This window comes from Haliotis cracherodii, unplaced genomic scaffold (assembly GCF_022045235.1).
Source record: "Haliotis cracherodii isolate W230 unplaced genomic scaffold, xgHalCrac1.p SCAF_17, whole genome shotgun sequence".
NCBI lineage: Eukaryota > Metazoa > Mollusca > Gastropoda > Lepetellida > Haliotidae > Haliotis > Haliotis cracherodii.
The window spans coordinates 3,220,567-3,239,497 of NW_027266272.1; the positions used below are offsets into that span (position 1 = coordinate 3,220,567).

At 43.0% G+C, this 18,931-nt stretch overlaps 1 protein-coding gene across 1 annotated transcript in view; it reads left to right on the plus strand.

Moving 5' to 3' along the window:
* Window positions 1–1,400: 1,400 nt before the first annotated feature.
* LOC139464239 (equilibrative nucleobase transporter 1-like) overlaps window positions 1,401–18,931 on the plus strand; it is a 30,961-nt gene continuing 13,430 nt past the window's right edge. Inside the window, exons 1-6 of the mRNA XM_071245762.1 lie at window positions 1,401–1,465; window positions 8,720–9,256; window positions 13,313–13,359; window positions 14,755–14,831; window positions 15,129–15,224; window positions 17,288–17,507. Coding sequence (XP_071101863.1) covers window positions 8,781–9,256; window positions 13,313–13,359; window positions 14,755–14,831; window positions 15,129–15,224; window positions 17,288–17,507 — 916 coding nt within the window. The 5' untranslated portion in view covers window positions 1,401–1,465; window positions 8,720–8,780. The remainder of the gene's footprint in view (window positions 1,466–8,719; window positions 9,257–13,312; window positions 13,360–14,754; window positions 14,832–15,128; window positions 15,225–17,287; window positions 17,508–18,931) is intronic.

Here is an 18,931-nt window from a genome sequence, read left to right on the forward strand (position 1 = left end):
GTAAAGCCTAGCTCTTGTGCCCCCCCCCCCCCCCCCCCCCCCCCCCACTCCGCCATTGTGATATTCCTGAGCGTATGCCTACTTCCCTCAATACCCTGCAAGGGCCCGATTTGGTTTTACGGTCACTTTGAAAAATATTTAAATAAAAACACTGTACCTTTATTGTTGAAACAGCAACAAATAACTTTTGACGCTCCTTTGAATACTTGGTAAAAAGTTCAAGCTTGACTGTACCTTAAAAGCAGCTGGAATATTGCTCGTTATGATGGGACAGGGGGACTATTAGAAAGTTAAAGTCATCTCTCTTGTCATACAGTCTTCTGGAGAGGTCACTTTGCATCTTTGTGGATAGATCTAAATATGCACCAGACGAGGTGGTCAGCCTTTATTTCTAGTTCAGGTGGGTAAATCAGTGGAAGGGAATTGGCTATTTGAGGGTTATTGAACGATGTCAGATCGTCGATATACCTGAAGCTGAACTTCAACTTCTTCGATAAATTAGTTTGTTTTGACTTTGCCAATCCCAGCAGAAATTCCGATGCATACGCACGAAGGAACAGATCAGCAAGAAAAGGTCGGGGGGCATGGGGAATGTCTATTTCTTACCCACCCTACCTCAAGAGTATCATGGTCAGGTTTTCGTTATTCAGATTACGATAAGTGGATCCTTATGCTCATAAGGGACGCCACTCTTCACAATGAATGGTTTCAGTTCAGTCTAATATTGATTCGGACATAGAACGTAATCAATACGAGCAGTGGACAGCATTGTATCATATTGATACCTATTATTTGTAGTATCAATGTTTAGTATCAATTATGTATAGCTTGGACGTGTGTAAAGATTACTCACGGAGCGAATGGATATGCATACGCTGATTTGGGCAGTAGCAGTATTCACATACTGTGCTTATGATGGGACTGAACGAACGATTCAATCACCAGGTTAACACAACCCTTCTAAACCAGCGAATACATCAGACACGAACCAGTAGGTTCATAACATAGATGTTACCAAGTACTTTCATTACCATAACATATTTTGAGACGACCCCGAGCTATGCTAAACAAGCCAGATTACGGCCGTGGACTGAGTAACCGCAAGTGTTTCCATCTGACTGACCACCAACTGTACAGTCAAGCTGTTGGTTACCCCTACGACTGTTTGTTTGGATACAAGACTCAGCATTACTATCGATTAAACGGGAGGTCATACCTCCTGGCCAAGGTAGACGTTTAGTCAGGCATAACGCTTCATGCGCTGCTATGATATGAACACCGTGCCCTTATTTCTTTCTCGATACAGACTGTAGCCTCTCGTCAGCCATGTCATATGTGTAGATCCGGCTTGTGGTAGTAAGGTCGGGCTTGTATGGTACTGTTGCTTTGCTTCGTATCAAAGCAAGTGCTATTTTACACATTGGTGTTGTCAAGACTGTTACGATTGGTGGGAGTTCAGTTACAGGTGGGTGTTGTATGTCTGCTGGTGCATCCTCGCAGGTAGGTCACCATCTCACCCTCCTTGTTTATCAACTAGGAGGACTGTACTCCGTGCACTAGATCAGCAAACTCGGACTGATGTGGATTCTAGAAACTGGTCTGTAAATAAGTAAACGTACAACTCTATGGATAACAACTTCTGGTTTATTGAATATAGCGACGCTTCATGTAGATTCTTAGCTTTATAATGATGTAAGAAACGGCTACATCACAAAAAAGTCACAATACGCTAACAACCAGACGTTTGTTATTCACAAAGTTGTACGTTTACTTACTAATTGGCATGATTGTTAGGATCTGCACAAACGGGTTTAAATGGGGATGTTTCTTTTGCATGTCAGTGTGTACGCGTTTGGGTCACATGGTTACAGTCCGGATAATCATCGGAAGTTATGTGACTGCGTGAGGTGAAATGGGGTTTAACGTCGCGTCCAAGATTATTGCACTTATACAGCGACGTGCATGTACGTGTGTGTGTTTGTGTGGCTGCTTGTACTAGTCCGGACTGATGCCGATTTATAGTGCTAGCTCACTGAGATACCATGCCGCAGTTTAACATGAATATCCCACTCAGACCCAGTATACTGACTCCGAGCCGACCAGTCCTTGTTTTAGCCCCTTAATGCCGAGCGCCAGACAGGGTAACAAGTACCGATATTTCAAATCTGCTTCAACAAAAGATGATCCGTGCAGATCTGGGTTGCGAATTTGTCTTCAACAATCCATGCTTGGCGACAAACGGGATCGAGTGGACAGGATCGCTGACTTGGTTGATGCATGTCATCGTATCCCTATTGGGTGGATCGATGCTCATGATGTCAATCACTGGTCCAGATTCGATTGTTCGATTGTCACACAGGTGGAATATAGATGGAGTGCCCCGTTAAACAACATACAAAAAAGAAAGAACAAATCATCACAAGATAATTATTTCTATGAAGGAGGATTCCACGTAGACATAGTTTAGGAACTACAACACCTTGGGTATGTATTTCTGTTGGAAATTGTCTTTTATTTAACGGTCTCATATCTTTATACTCTATGACGCTTTTCCAGTCAAGGTTCAGAGGATGCAGTTACTGATGTGTGTCAAAAAACACTGCGGGATTGAGAACAGATACTTTCTAAATTAAAACTAGGAGCCAAAATATGTTTTTATAAAAAACGCATTGCAACAATGTAATTTTTGAGGCAGACAATTTCTTTTTTCCCCAACAATATGAAGCATAATTATTCCGGCACATGCTGTCGCCGGCCTACTGTGTAGCTGGGCGTATGTTGTCGTAGGCGACAATATGTGCCAAGGTTCACTGCACGTATTGTAGGCATTCGTCAGAGCAAAAATATATGCTTGGAGATCAATTCAAAATCCCTGCACCCTTGGTATTTGTCGCCGCCGGTCATAATATGGGACGATTTGCGACAATATGTCCCGTGAGCATTTGCATATATTGTCGCCAGCGACAGTACATTCCCGTAGACAATATATGTGGTAACAATAATGATAATTTTTTAAAATGTTCGGGGACAATGTGTTATCCATAAAATCCCAGCCCTATTTACTAAAAAAGAAGGTATCTAAGACGAAAATACACGTGAGTTTACATTGTGCCCACGACTAAAGTGTAAATACAATCCTACAAGTATGGCGACTTGATTAGAAAAGAGAACATTAGTAAACACCGTGAATACTCACAATACATCGTCGCGGTTGGAGTTGGGTGAATATGATAGAAAGGCATATATACTTGTACTATTTGTGTTCAGAGTCCCGTAATTGCCATCTCTCTCTCTCTCTCTCTCTCTCTCTCTCTCTCTCTCTCTCTCTTATATATATATATATATATATATATATATATATATATATATATATATATGCACCTGAGCGTAACGTTATAATAATTATCATTATTGATTTAGCGGTTGAAAGGACGTTGCTTGGTGCATTTAAATCCTGTCCTGATATCAACATTCCTATGTCATAGTTGATTATATCCCCACATTGACTGTGCGGTATACCTTGCCTAGTTTGTTTGTTCGTTTTATTTGTCTGAAGGTCAAGGGAGTTTTACATTCTAGGATTCATAGGGGGCACTGGTGGCCCAGTCGTCTAAGGCGCCGCGATTCGTTGTGCAGAGTTGCGTCCCTTGGGTATTGGGAAACCTATGATTGTGGGTTCGAATCCCAATTCGCCCCTATTATGTTTCCAGGTCTGTCAGCACCATACCCGTGCTCGTGGGTTACACCGAAGTGGTAAACGTCTGAGACCTGCATCACTTTGGACTTTCAAGCTGACACGCTGTGATATAACTGGAATACTGTTAAAAGCGGCGTTAAACCCAACTCACTCACCCTAGGCTTTATCAAATGTATATTTGACATGAATATCAACAGCTTGTCCCACTGTGACTTTTCTTTATATGAGACACCGTGGCACCACTGAAGACGTCACGCATGATGGTAGGGCGATCTGCGTTGTCCATTTCCGATATCTGCACCTGTGTGCTGTAGGGGCTCTCGAAGCTGAATGTTCACTTCATTGTTGTGATCATTGCGATATGACGTCATCCATTGATCATGACGTCACAAATTCATTACATTACGTCACTTGGACAAAAACAATGACGTCAGTGAAGTTTGTCTGGAGGATGGACATTTAACACTTTTTTCTTCTTTTCCTGTCTTTAAAATGGCAATGAGTAAAATATAAGAAAAGGGTAGTCATAGTCATGTTAGTGAGTGAGTCAGTTAAGGTTTATAGTCACAGCGGCAATATTTCCGCCATATCGTGACTAAATCCAGTTATATATTATTGATACATACAATTAGACTATAAAATCTGTCACAGATGTAGATTAATACCACCATGTAACCATAAAAAGTAGATTATTCATAACAAAACAAATACAAATGGGCTGGGGACCACCAGCAACCAAAATTAGGCCATCATGCTAGCATGATTTACACCCTCCCTCTGGCAACTGGCGATTGTTCTAAAGTTAAGCCAATAAATAAAATTTACAAGTGTGCTACGATTAAAACTGTGGTAGAAATAAATGTACTTTGAATGATGTGGTCTTACATACTCTCACATGGGGACAATAAATATACGCTACATCCGTCCCCCTTGAGAGTGAGTGAGTGAGTATAGTTTTACGCCGCTTTTAGCAATATTCCAGCAATTATCACGGCGGGGGACACCAGAAATGGGCTTCACACATTGTACCCATGTCGGGAATCGAACCCGGGTCTTCGGCGTGACGAGCGAACGCTTTAACCACTAGGCTACCCGACCGCCCCCCACCTTGAGAGTACAGCCACTTACCACCGCAGATATTAAATTTAGTCATACCAATTTTGAAATAAGAATTATGAATTACAAAACATGATCTTCCAAAATGTTGTCTCTAAGGTTGCATGGTTGAGGATCATGACGATTCACAATGGATTTAGGAATTGTTTGGTAAGGAACGTTATTGAGTACGTCCGAAAAAAAACTGTATCGGATCTAGAATATTCTTGAAAATGTCAATGCAGTGTACCTCATATAGTGAGTGAGTTGGGTTTAACGCCGCTTTTAACAGTATTCCAGTTATATCACTCACGATGTGTCAGCTTAATGTGGGAGGAAAGCCCGAAGTGATGCAGGTCTCAGACGTTTACCAATTCGGTGAAACCCACGAGCACGGGTATGGTGCTGACAAACCTAGAAACATAATCGGGGCGAACCGGGATTCGAACCCACAATCATAGGTTTCTGGCGTGGCCAAGGGACGCAACTCTGCACAGCGAATCGCGGCGCCTCCCGTACACACCCCCCCCCCCCCCCCCCCCCCCCCCCCCCCCCTCATAAAGTGGCCAACTAACCAAGGTACAGTTCCTCCTTAATGATGGTGGTACATCAATGATGTTTTCTTTACTGTTAGCATTTTCACATCCCCATAGCAGATTGTGTCCGTTCAGATCACCCATGATGATGCAGGGCTTTGGGGGTACTCAGCTAGATTTTGAAGATCAGACTGTCAAAGATCAGATGAAAGTGCACAGGGTACAAGTAACAGTTCGAAGATGTGCATTAAGAGGGATAGGGCTATGTATGATGCCTTGCCGCACCAAGATAGTAGAGCCTCCCGTTGCTTCATCTCTCGGAGAAGAAAAGGAATGATAGTCATGGTCTTGTCTTACAGTAAACGTGTCTGTATTTTCAGGGTAGGTATCTTGAAGACGCAGTGCTGAAGGTTAAAAATGCTGAATCTGTAATTGTATCTCATTGGAATTATTATTATTATAAATCCTCTGCAATTGCATTGTATTATAAAAGGGCACGGGTGGCCCAGCCATCTAAGGCGCGGGAATTGGCTATGCAGAGTTGCGTCCCTTGTCAAACCAGAAACCTAAGATGGTGGGTTCGAAACACGATTCTCTCCGATTATTTTTCCAGGTTTGTCAGCACCATACCCGCCTAATATCTGCATCACTTCGGGCTTTCCTCCCACATTAAGCTGACACGCTGTGATATGGCTAGAATACTGTTAAAACGAATTCACTCACTGCATTATATTGGGCAATTGAGTCATGGTGGTTCAAATGGAGATCTTTCACGTGAATGTGATGAGGAGCTACCTCCATGTCCATAGGTCAAAACAGGTTCTGTAGAGGAACCTCTGAAGGTGTAAGGACGGTAGTTGTTTATTTTCTATTTAATTTCCCTCTTTCTTCTTTGTCAAATGAACGATGGCTGAACGTGGAACATACGTTTGAGATTGTTGCTCAGGCCGACTCTCTGTCTAAGATCCAGCACTAGACTGAACGATTGCGGTAAAAGGCTGATTGATTGAAGCTGTAGCAACAGGTAGTTCGGTCTTGACCCATGTCAAGTCAGTAGATGATGTTGCTACAGAACGATTGACTGCCGCAGAGTATGTAATGGGGGAAAGAGTTTGGATCTGATTTGTAAACATCTTCTTGGCATCCACATATTTTCATATTTTTCTTCCCCTTGCCGCACAGGACCTAACCTTGATGAAGCAGGATGTGGGCCATCATAGTTAGAGCACTTGAAATCATTCTCACAGTCAGTGTGTTCGTGGCTGCCACCACAACGATGGCACACCACCAATTGTTACACGATTTTAACCCATGACCGAAATGTTGACATTTGTAAAATCGAAGGGGACTGGGGACATACACCTCCACTCCGATATTGAAATAACCTGCTTTAATTAATTGCGGATCGGATGTGATGTACGAGTAAACTTCTCGAGAACTGTGTTTGTATTCGTGATGACACCTTCTTTCTTGACGGTGACAGACTGCTCCTCCAACTCTGCAGCAAGGACGTCTTTCGACATGTCGGACAGGTAACGAGCCCTGTCGCGATCAATGCCTCGACAAGAATTGAATGTTCTGTGCACAGCCACAGCAACCTCAATATTGGCAAATGTTGTGATAGACGAAAGACTGAGAGATTGATGTCTTGGTGCACGCTCAACCAGTAGTGAGCCACGGGCAACATTTTCACCTCTCCACAAATCCCAGAGATGGCAAACGGGTTCAGTTTGATAGGTGGATGATCACTAGCGTCGATAATCAGGAATCTATCCCAAGAATCAAAGTTCGGAGAAAAATTCCCAGATGAGTGATTTAATTCCTCATGTGATTTAATTCCTTCTTTTCATTCGAAGGGGCGGTCGGGTAGCCTAGTGGTTAAAGTGTTCGCTCGTCACGCCGAAGACCCGGGTTCGATTCCCGACATTGGTACAATGTGTGAAGCCAATTTAAACTTCAGGGAATATGTCACGAACAGCAGTATTTGTTTACCAACTCAATTTTGTTTCGACCCTGACAAGAAATTGGAAACATACATTATTCGGAGGTCAACATGACCAGATTGGCCCATGAACCACCGACTTCTTACATAAGACGCAATTTATGACATAAATAATTTGTAGTTACACATAGACCACACACTATATTTAGATAAATCACATATGTGCATACACAATATCATGCACAGGCCTTGGCATGACGAGCCGATAGGAAGGACAGGACCCATCTTGCCACTCGTCTAGGTGAAGTGAGTGTGTAGGTAAAAAGGAACACCTGTTTCTGGCTCCAGTGCCCTCAACCACCAGACTTCCGTCCTCCACCGACACAGGGGCGCAATGGGGTGCTAAGTCATATTAAGTCTGCAGTTTTTTGCGGGTAATGGCAACACGTTATCTGATTATTCTCAGTTGGTGTACGACAAGGTTCTACTCTCACTCCTCTTCTTCTTTCAAGTTTTATAAAAGATTAGTGGAATTTGTTGGTTCTATGTTAAACGATTGTTTGTTCATATCAGAGGAAATGTACGCCATAATGTGTTTATTAATGCAGTTATTTAACACTGGTTGCAAATTTTACTATAAATTTACAAAAATGATTGGATCTCTTGCAAGAACAATGTGAAATATGGGGAATATAAATAAATACACAACAAACTAATATTATTGTATTGATGACTTTCTACATACGAAAGGTCGATCTATAAAAATGTACCACTTAAGACTGCTAGCTTCTATAAATATCCGGATCTAATGGTAGCTTCTAAGCTAATCTGGATTACAGCTTCTGACACCCCCCAGAGCAGGCAAGTAAAGCACTGTATACTATTTGCCTGTTAGTAAATACTCAAAACATGTATGGTCGTAAATTGTGGCGATACACTCAAAGGGAAATATAGAAATTTTATATAGAAAATGTAAGTAGGTTTTAAATATAATTTATTACTTGTCAAATGATCTTGCTTATGGCGAGTCTGGCAGATGTGCTATAGATGTCCTATTGAGTATGTCATATTTATTAAATATTGGTTGCGTGTTTTATCTATGCACATATAGACATCTGTATCAGCGTCATCCAACGCTGTATGATACCTGTAATGGGAAATACTGAATGGACATCTCATATTGAACATTTGCTGTTTACTTTGGATATCCAAGGGAACAATACCGGCTCGCCCCGATTTTATTTTAAGGTTTGTCAACACCATGCAACGCCGTGGGTTTCACCAAAGTGGTAAACTTCTGAGGCCTGCACACTTCGAGCTTTCCTCCCACTTTAAGCTGACACGCCGTGATATAGCTGAAATAACTGTCAAAAACGGCGTTAAACCCAACTCAGTCACTCTTTTCCACCCCTCCTCACTCGCTTAACATATCAACTTCCTTTTTTGCAGATGCAGTATAATTTTCTCTACAAGCCTCTAAGAAGACCACAGAAAGCCTGAAAACGTCAAAATGGCGGACACGTCCCTGGCCTTTGTTGTACGTTTCCGGTTTGTAGCCGCTCTCTGGTGCGTTGTGGAGAGCTTGCTATTCGGTGGACTATTCTTTGGTTGGGCATCCCTCGTGTATGTATTCAAGCAAGAGGGTATATACCACTTCCTGTGTAATCATCCCGCAGCCAATGGATCCATAAGCAGCAATGTATCAAATTCCCTAGAACATATGAGTATACGCAACAGCCAGGTAGAACCACATACCTTATACGGGGGTAACACGTCACTAGCTTATCCGTCCTATAACATACAAGACACTGAAGATGGTGTGGACGTCAGTGATGGGGGCAGACGACCTCCTGCTTCATGTAAGGAACAAGATGCCGTATTGAATCTATGGTTTACCATTGCGGTGTCGGTATTGAGTATTGCCACGTCTGTGATTGGCTGGATCCTCTACAGATTTGGTCCCCTGGTTCTACGTTTCATTGGATCGTAAGTAGACATACTAAACACACTATCCCACCGTATGATGATGATCATACTTTGATATTATGATTATTATCAATGTTTTGTTAATGAATACACAAATGCACATTTCGAAAATATTTTACCATGTGGATATCGGTACACCTCTACTCACTACTTGGACTGCGGATATTCGGGATTATTGCTCGATACAGTACCGTGGTGATGTATAGCTACCAGGGAGCTACCGCTACACTGTGCCGATTTACATACCCATGCATCATCAATCGGAAAAAATTCACAATGGCTCATGTGGCACAAAACAATATTCACTCACTTTCGGGTAGAGAATAGCTCTTTAGAAACCAACGCGTGCCGTAAGAGGCCACTATGCTTGTCATAAGAGACGACTAACAGGATCAGGTGGTCAGACTTGCTGACTTGGTTGACACTTGCCATCGTATCCCGAATGTGTAGATCGATGCTAACGGTTGTTTCATGATCACTGGATTGTCTGGTCTTTGGCTGGAATATTGCTAAGTGCGACGTTAAACAACAAACGAACGAGCAAAACAAACATACAAACATCCCTGAAATCACTAAAGTAATGTATTCGTCAACTTCGCCACATAAGTGCAATAATTTTGGACGCGATGTGAAACCCAATTTCACCTCAGCTCACATCTATTTGAACAGCATGCCTTAATTTTCGAAGGATTTTTCTTTTATTCTTGTAGTTTTCTTCTTGCAGGTTCCCAGTATATAGTTAACGTAGTTTTGTCCACAGACAGGCTCAGTGAGAGCTTCCGCGCGGCACTGATTTGGACTTATTATAAGGAAAGTCGAGCTTCGGCATACCATGGAGAATCATCAGCTCTGTCTACATTGTCTCTCATGTTGCCCCGACCATATGCGTTATACACATTCCATTACCCTGGCATCTGATAACAACCACAGGTACTATGTATTGCACGTTGACCACCACAGCTACTGTGTGTTAACACGTTGACCACCACAGCTATTGTGTGTTAACACGTTGACCACCACAGCTACTGTGTGTTAACACGTTGATCACCACAGCTACCGTGTGTTAACACGTTGATCACCACAGCTACCGTGTGTTAACACGTTGACCACCAGAGCTACTGTGTGTTAACACGTTGACCACCACAGCTACTGTGTGTTAACACGTTGACCACCACAGCTACTGTGTATTGTCACGTTGACCACCACAGCTACTGTGTATTGTCACGTTGACCACCACAGGTACTATCTGTTGTCACGTTGACCACCACAGCTACTGTGTATTGTCACGTTGACCACCACAGGTACTATCTATTGTCACGTTAACCAGCACAGCTATTGTGTATTGTCACGTTAACCACCACTGCTACTGTGTATTGTCACGTTAACAACCACAGGTACTATCTATTTTCACGTTGACCACCACAGCTACTGTGTATTGTCACGTTAACCACCACAGGTACTATCTATTGTCACGTTGACCACCACAGCTACTGAGTATTGTCACGTTGACCACCACTGCTACTGTGTATTGTCACGTTGACCACCACAGCTACTGTGTATTGTCACGTTGACCACCACAGCTACTGTGTATTGTCACGTTGACCACCACAGCTACTGTATATTGTCACGTTGGCCAGCACAACTACTGTGTATTGTCACGTTGACCACCACAGGTACTATCTATTGTCACGTTGACCACCACAGCTACTGTGTGTTAACACGTTGACCACCACAGCTACTGTGTGTTAACACGTTGACCACCACAGCTACTGTGTATTGTCACGTTGACCACCACAGCTACTGTGTATTGTCACGTTGACCACCACAGGTACTATCTATTGTCACGTTGACCACCACAGCTACTGTGTATTATCACGTTGACCACCACAGGTACTATCTATTGTCGCGTTAACCAGCACAGCTATTGTGTATTGTCACGTTAACCACCACTGCTACTGTGTATTGTCACGTTAACAACCACAGGTACTATCTATTTTCACGTTGACCACCACAGCTACTGTGTATTGTCACGTTAACTAGCACAGCTACTGTGTATTGTCACGTTGACCACCACAGGTACTATCTATTGTCACGTTGACCACCACAGCTACTGAGTATTGTCACGTTGACCACCACAGCTACTGTGTATTGTCACGTTAACAACCACAGGTACTATCTATTTTCACGTTAACCACCACAGCTACTGTGTATTGTCACGTTAACCACCACAAGTACTATCTATTGTCACGTTTACCACCACAGCTACTGTGTATTGTCACGTTGACCACCACAGCTACTATCTATTGTCACGTTGACCACCACAGCTACTGTGTATTGTCATGTTGACCACCACAGCTACTGTGTATTGTCACGTTGACCACCACAGGTACTATGTATTGTCACGTTGACCACCACAGCTACTGAGTATTGTCACGTTGACCACCACAGCTACTGTGTATTGTCACGTTGACCACCATTGCTACTGTGTGTTAACACGTTGACCACCACAGGTACTATCTATTGTCACGTTGACCACAACAGGTAATGTATATTGCCACGTTAACCAGCACAGTTACTGTGTATTGTCACGTTGACCACCACAACTACTGTGTATTGTCACGTTGACCAGCACAGCTACTGTGTGTACACGTTGACCTCAACAGCTACTGTTTATTGTCACGTTGACCTCCACAGCTACTGTGTATTGTCACGTTGACCACCACAGCTACTGCATATTGCCACGTTGACCGCCACAGCTATTGTGTATTGTCACGTTAACCACCACAGCTACTATCTATTGTCACGTTGACCACCACTGCTACTGTGTATTGTCACGTTGACCACCACAGCTACTGTGTATTGTCACGTTGACCACCACGGCTACTGTGTATTGTCGCGTTGACCACCATAGCTACTGTGCATTGTCACGTTGACCACCACGGATACTGTGTATTGTCGCGTTGACCACCACAGCTACTGTGTATTGTCACGTTGACCACCACTGCTACTGTGTATTGTCACGTTGACCACCACAGCTACTGTGTATTGTCACGTTGACCACCACAGCTATTGTGTATTGTCACGTTGACCTCCACAGGTACTGTATATTGTCACGTTGACCACCACAGCTACTGTGTATTGTCACGTTGACCACAACAGCTACTGTGTATTGTCACGTTGACCACCACTGCTACTGTGTATTGTCACGTTGACCACCACGGCTACTGTGTATTGTCACGTTGACCACCACTGCTACTGTGTATTATCACGTTGACCACCACAGCTACTGTGTATTATCACGTTGACCACCACAGCTACTGTGTATTGTCACGTTGACCACCACTGCAACTGTGTATTGTCACGTTGACCACCACAGCTACTGTGTTTTGTCACGTTGACCACCATATCTACTGTGTATTGTCACGTTGACCACAACAGCTACTGTGTATTGTCACGTTGACCACAACAGCTACTGAGTATTGTCACGATGACCACCACAGGTACTATCTATTGTCACGTTGACCACCACAGCAGCTGTGTATTGTCACGTTGACCACCACAGCTACTGTGTATTGTCACGTTGACCTCCACAGGTACTGTATATTGTCACGTTGACCACCACAGCTACTGTGTATTGTCACGTTGACCACCACAGCTACTGTGTATTGTCACGTTGACCACCACAGGCATTTCGCGAACATCTGGTGTCATCACCAGACCCGGGTTCGATTCCCAAAAGGGGTACTACGACTTTAGCCCATGTCAGGAGTCCCGGTCTGTGTTATTGCTAACCTAAAATCGGCGTAAAACCACTCACTCTCTCTCATTTTAAGATACAATCTTATTAACATATTATAATGTGATTGCATAAGTTAATAACGTAAATGAATCTGCTGTCAGCTCTCAATACACACTCTCATACTCCCTCCGCCTCTCCTCCCTCGCTTTCGTTTCTCTTTCATGGTAGCTTATGTAATTAGCCTCTTAGTGTGTTGCTGTGTGTTGCTTTGTCAGTCAATAAGCTCATGGTAATACATTGTAATCTGTACGTTGCAGGGTCACTTTCTGTATGGGAACGCTGATGCTTGCATTCGTGGACAACAGTGAGTAGTGCAATAGTAAAACAGCTGGCGAGCACCACTGCCGTTGTCTGCTTGCACCGTGTCGTATCAAAAGCATTCGCGCTTATTCTTACACTGTGTTGCTCTCGCTCCTTGTTTATCACACCTGTCTGTCATGCATCTCCAGCCGATCGTAGATTAAATTGTAATGTAGTGATACTGCGCAATATGCTGGTTTGAAAACGACGACAACAACATGTCGAGGGGGAAAGGGTCCTGAGCTTATGATGACCCCAACCAGCCTGACTGTGTTAGGATCATCCAAACCCTCTTTGCTGCATTTTCTATTTTAATCTGTAAATAATAATAATAATAATAATTATAATGATGATGAGAGAAGTCCCATTCTCTGTCTGGGCTCCATGTAGCAGCGCTTAATATGAATAATATGAATAACGTAAATAATATGATTACTTAGAAATGGTTTGTGTAAAGAACTAGGCTAAGAACAATTGCCGTAACAATAATAGGAATATGATATGATTAATATGAAAAATTTGAAATGATTGTTAAGAGGATGTTTCAGCTTTTCACAAGATAATATTATTTTTCTAATAATAAGTGTTTTAGAGTGGCTCTTTTCAAGTCCTCAGTAACTAAGCAGAACAAGAGCAACAACCAGTCCCGGTGAATTGTCAGAGATAGGTGCCCCTTTAATGTAGCACCAACCACCGAACAACGTTTTTCATGGTTGCAAGTTGAAACGCTTTCGGTCAAACCTCCGTAAACAATACAATGTGACTTCGACCCGACAACAGACATATGTAGCTGATACTCTGGGTATATTGCGTTCGTTGGGACGTATGTCTTTACATTCAGAGACACACTACGAGCTACACGTAATAATGTTTAAAATCGACATATGTTAAAATCCAAAACTTGTTCAGAATATTTCGAGACAACAAATTAAAACGTCTCGAGATACACAAACACAGACACACACACACACAAACAGGTACACACACAGATGCACACCCACCCACCCACCCACCCACACACACACACACACACACACACACACACACACACACACACACACACACACACACACACACACACACACACACACACACACACACACACACACACACACACACACACACACACACACCCAAAGACAAATACAGACACATTATTCATCGTTTATGACGAAGGATTCCCCATTAATCCACGTACACATCGTGTGTGTTATCTACCGCTATGTAAGCTACATCATCAACAAGGCACGCCAAGGTCTTGTATATACGTGGTCAGTCATACATGTTAATGTTGCGTATAATGCTATACTACTTCGGTTGAGAAGTATCTTAATGTCCCTTAACCCTTAACCGAGCACTCATCGATGCCGTCATGAAATGACATGCTGATACATTGTAGATGCACCCTGGATTATCTGCCCGGGATTATTGTCAATGGCATTCGGAGCTGTATGTATTAACGCCGCTAATCTCCAGGTAAGCATAAACAGTTTGTTGTGACTCGAGTAAAGGTTCCATGTGAGGAAGTGAGTTTGGTTATTCGGCGCGTCTTATATAATTTCTGCACGTAACAGCGTTTGTGTGCGTCCGTGCGTGTGGGTGTGTTTTAATGCCCACACTCAGCAATATTCCAGTTGTTTGACGGCGGCATGAAAAAAATCATCTGGACCAGACAATCTTTTGATTGACATTGTGAACATCGATCTGCGCCGTTTTGTGTTGTTGTAAGTTTAAGTTCTCTTTAATGACGTTTTGTGTTATTTCATTACGCAGGTGGTTCCGTTTCTGTTTGACCGGGGGTCATCTGTGGCCGTGTCCCTCCTGACCGGCTTCTACTACTCTGCTTCAACCACCCAGTGGCTTATCAAGGTCAGTCCACTAGACAGTCAGTCCACTAGACAGTCAGTCCACTAGACAGTCAGCACACTAGACAGTCAGTACACTAGACAGTCAGTACGCCACCCTCTAGACAATGAGTACACCACCCTCTAGACAGTCAGTACACTAGACAGTCAGTACACGACAGTCAGTACACTAGACAGTCAGTACACCACCCTGTAGACAGTCAGTTCACTAGACAGTCAGTACACTAGACAGTCAGTCCACTAGACAGTGAGTACACTAGACAGTGAGTACACTAGACAGTCAGTCCACTAGACAATCAGTACACTAGACAGTCAGTACACCAACCTGTAGACAGTCAGTCCACTAGACAGTCAGTCCACTAGACAGTCAGTACACCACCCAGTAGACAGTCAGTACACCACCCAGTAGACAGTCAGTACACCACCCAGTAGACAGTCAGTACACTAGACAGTCAGTACACCACCCAGTAGACAGTCAGTACACCACCCAGTATACAGTCAGTACACTAGACAGTCAGTACACCACCCAGTAGACAGTCAGTACACCACCCAGTATACAGTCAGTACACTAGACGGTCAGTACATCACCCTGTAGGCAGTCACTACACCACCCTGTAGACAGTCAGTACACCACCCAGTAGACAGTCAGTACACTAGACAGTCAGTACACCACCCAGTAGACAGTCAGTAAACCACCCTGTAGACAGTCAGTACACCACCCTGTAGACAGTCAGTACACTAGACAGTCAGTGCACCACCCAGTAGACAGTCAGTACACCACCCAGTAGACAGTCAGTAAACCACCCACTAGACAGTCAGTACACCACCCAGTAGACAGTCAGTACACCACCCACTAGACAGTCAGTACACAACCCAGTAGACTGTCAGTACACCACCCAGTATACAGTCAGTACACCACCCAGTATACAGTCAGTACACCACCCAGTATACAGTCAGTACACCACCCAGTATACAGTCAGTACACCACCCAGTCGAGAGTCAGTACACTAGACAGTCAGTACCTTAGACAGTCAGTACACCAGGTTTAAGATTGAAGTAAGATTGGGGTGGTAGTGTGAATATAATGAAGATAGTGAACAGCGACTATTCTGTTGTTGTCTGTGAATTTCTGCTGAAAGAAAATAAACACATGCATGTATGCAACCTAAAGTACTTAGCACTCTGTATTTATATCTAACATATTACTCCTTCAAAATGTTGAAAAATTCTGAGTATAAGAGGCAAAATAGCGGTGAATGGATCACCAATATCAGCACCCCCTTCTATCGCTTACTCGCTCTTTCGCTTTCCCGCTTTCTCGCTCTATCGCTTTTTCTCATGACTAACCATAGTCTATATGCGTGTTGTACGTTTTTGTGAGTTTCCAAATAAATGCATTTAATTGAAACTTTTTTTTTGTTCTTTTTTTTTTGTTTCAATCATTTTACATTTATTTGATAAAATGTGACATTCCAGTTCATAGATGATTAATCATCTAAATAGATGATGGCATTGATGATTATTGAAACTTAATACCACGACACTAGTTCCATTAAGTGAGCAATGGCAGAAACGTAATAAATTATCTCACTAGCTTAGAGTTTTGGTCCAACTGTAGAAATTTTAAAATTCATTGTTAAGTAGAATCCAGTTAAAAGCCATCAGTAGTCTTAGATGAGATGAGGTGACATTGAATGTCGCGATCAAGATTATTTCACTGTATGTGTGTGTTTGAGTGTCCATGCGTGTGTTTGTGCGTGTGCGCGTGCGTGTGTCTAATTGTACTGGTACGGACTAATGCCGGTTTTACAGTGCAAGTCTATTGAAGTACCATACCGCATACATGGGGTTCCCCACTCAGACAAGTAGCCTCCGGGCCGACCCGTTCTTGCTTTATTGGCTTAATGCCGAGTGGGGTCATACATATAAGTTAAACACGGAATACATGTAACAGACACTAAAAATTCAGACACTGGATAATAATAAAAAGTATGTACAATATGTGATTACATCTGACACATAATTGCTATCGTCGACGTCGTATTTCTTATCAATGTTGTATTACAGGTTGCGTTTGAGAATGGCATACCAAGACAACACTCGTACATCCTACTGACAGCCCTCAACGTCGTCTTCGTCACGGCAAACTCCATCCTCTTCTTCCGCCGGTCGCCACATCCGGTCCAGGAACTCACAGTTCCGGTCAAGGAGAATGACGTCACTGCCAATGAAAGCCAACAGTTCCGCCCGCTCGTAGCTGGCGAGAAACCACTAGCGGTCATGGATGGTATGTGGAACACATGTTGTTAAAAGGATCACTACGGTACAAAGTTGTTTGTTTGTTTGTTTGTTGTTTAACGCCGCACTCAGCAATATTCCAGCTATATGACGACGGTCTGTAAATAATCGAGTCTAGACCAGACAATCCAGTGATTAACATCATGAGCATCAACCCACGCGCTTGGAATCGATGGCATGCATCAACCAGGTCAGCGAGCCTGACCACTCAATCCCGTTTTTGGCCTTTCACGACAAGCTTAGTCGCCTTTTTACGGCAAGCATGGGTTGCTAAAGACCTATTCTACCTCCGTGCAAAGTAAGAAAATACATAATTTTTCTTCACTCCAACTTATGCGTTGTCGGTTGTCGACGACAACCTTTACACAAACATTTGTTATGATAAAAAGGGTTAGCCGAGTGTATTTCCGTATCGTAAATACCATATGTGAGGAATAACAAAATTGTATTCCTAAAATATGATATTTACTATACGGAAACACAGTACTAATTTTAATGCTGCACGGAATTAGCATGTAAACATGTTGAGGGGTTTAACGCGTAGCCCATGGGAATATCGAGGGTATGCTCCCTTCATAAGCTCATATTCTCAGATGTTTATACAAACCACGTAAAATCGGTGGTCACGTTAGTATTTAGCATATCTATCATCAGCATACAACCGAAACGCATCTTTACAGTGTACAAAACGTTGAATAAGCATCCTTAACTATAGGTTACGAAACAAGTTGAATTGTTATTAGCAAGCAGGACACTAACTGTAACATAATACGGTATATCGCATGCATCCTCGATTGTACAGTGTATTTTATTTCATTATATGTTCATATGCAGTGTGTCTTAAAGTAACCAGTAGGAAACATCATGTGTTGAATACATGTATATAATTTCCAAGACATTGTCCTAAATAATATGAAACTATATATGAACGTTTTTCATCAAATGCCACTGTCCTGAGTTGACCACTCTGATATATAACACACTTTTGTTGACAGTCACTAGGTAACTAATGAACGACGTGCCGAGGTCCTATTAATCACTGACCCTTTCAAATAATTAATCATACATGCGACATTGCTATAAATGTAAAGGAGTGTCCTCTTTCATGTAGCTGCTGACACTAAGCATATTCTGTACAGCTACGGTATTCATCATCCGGGTCTGTAACTCTGGGGGGCACGGGTGGCCCAGTCGTGTAAGGCGCCGCGATTCGCTGTGCAGAGTTGCGTTCCTTGGGCACGCCAGAAACCTATGATTGTGGATTCGAATCCCGGTTCGCCCCGATTATGTTTCCAGGTTTGTCAGCACCATACCCGTGCTCGTGGGTTTCACCGAAATGGTAAACGTCTAAGACCTGCATCACTTCGGGCTTTCCTCCCACATTAACCTGACACGCCGAGATATAAATGGAAT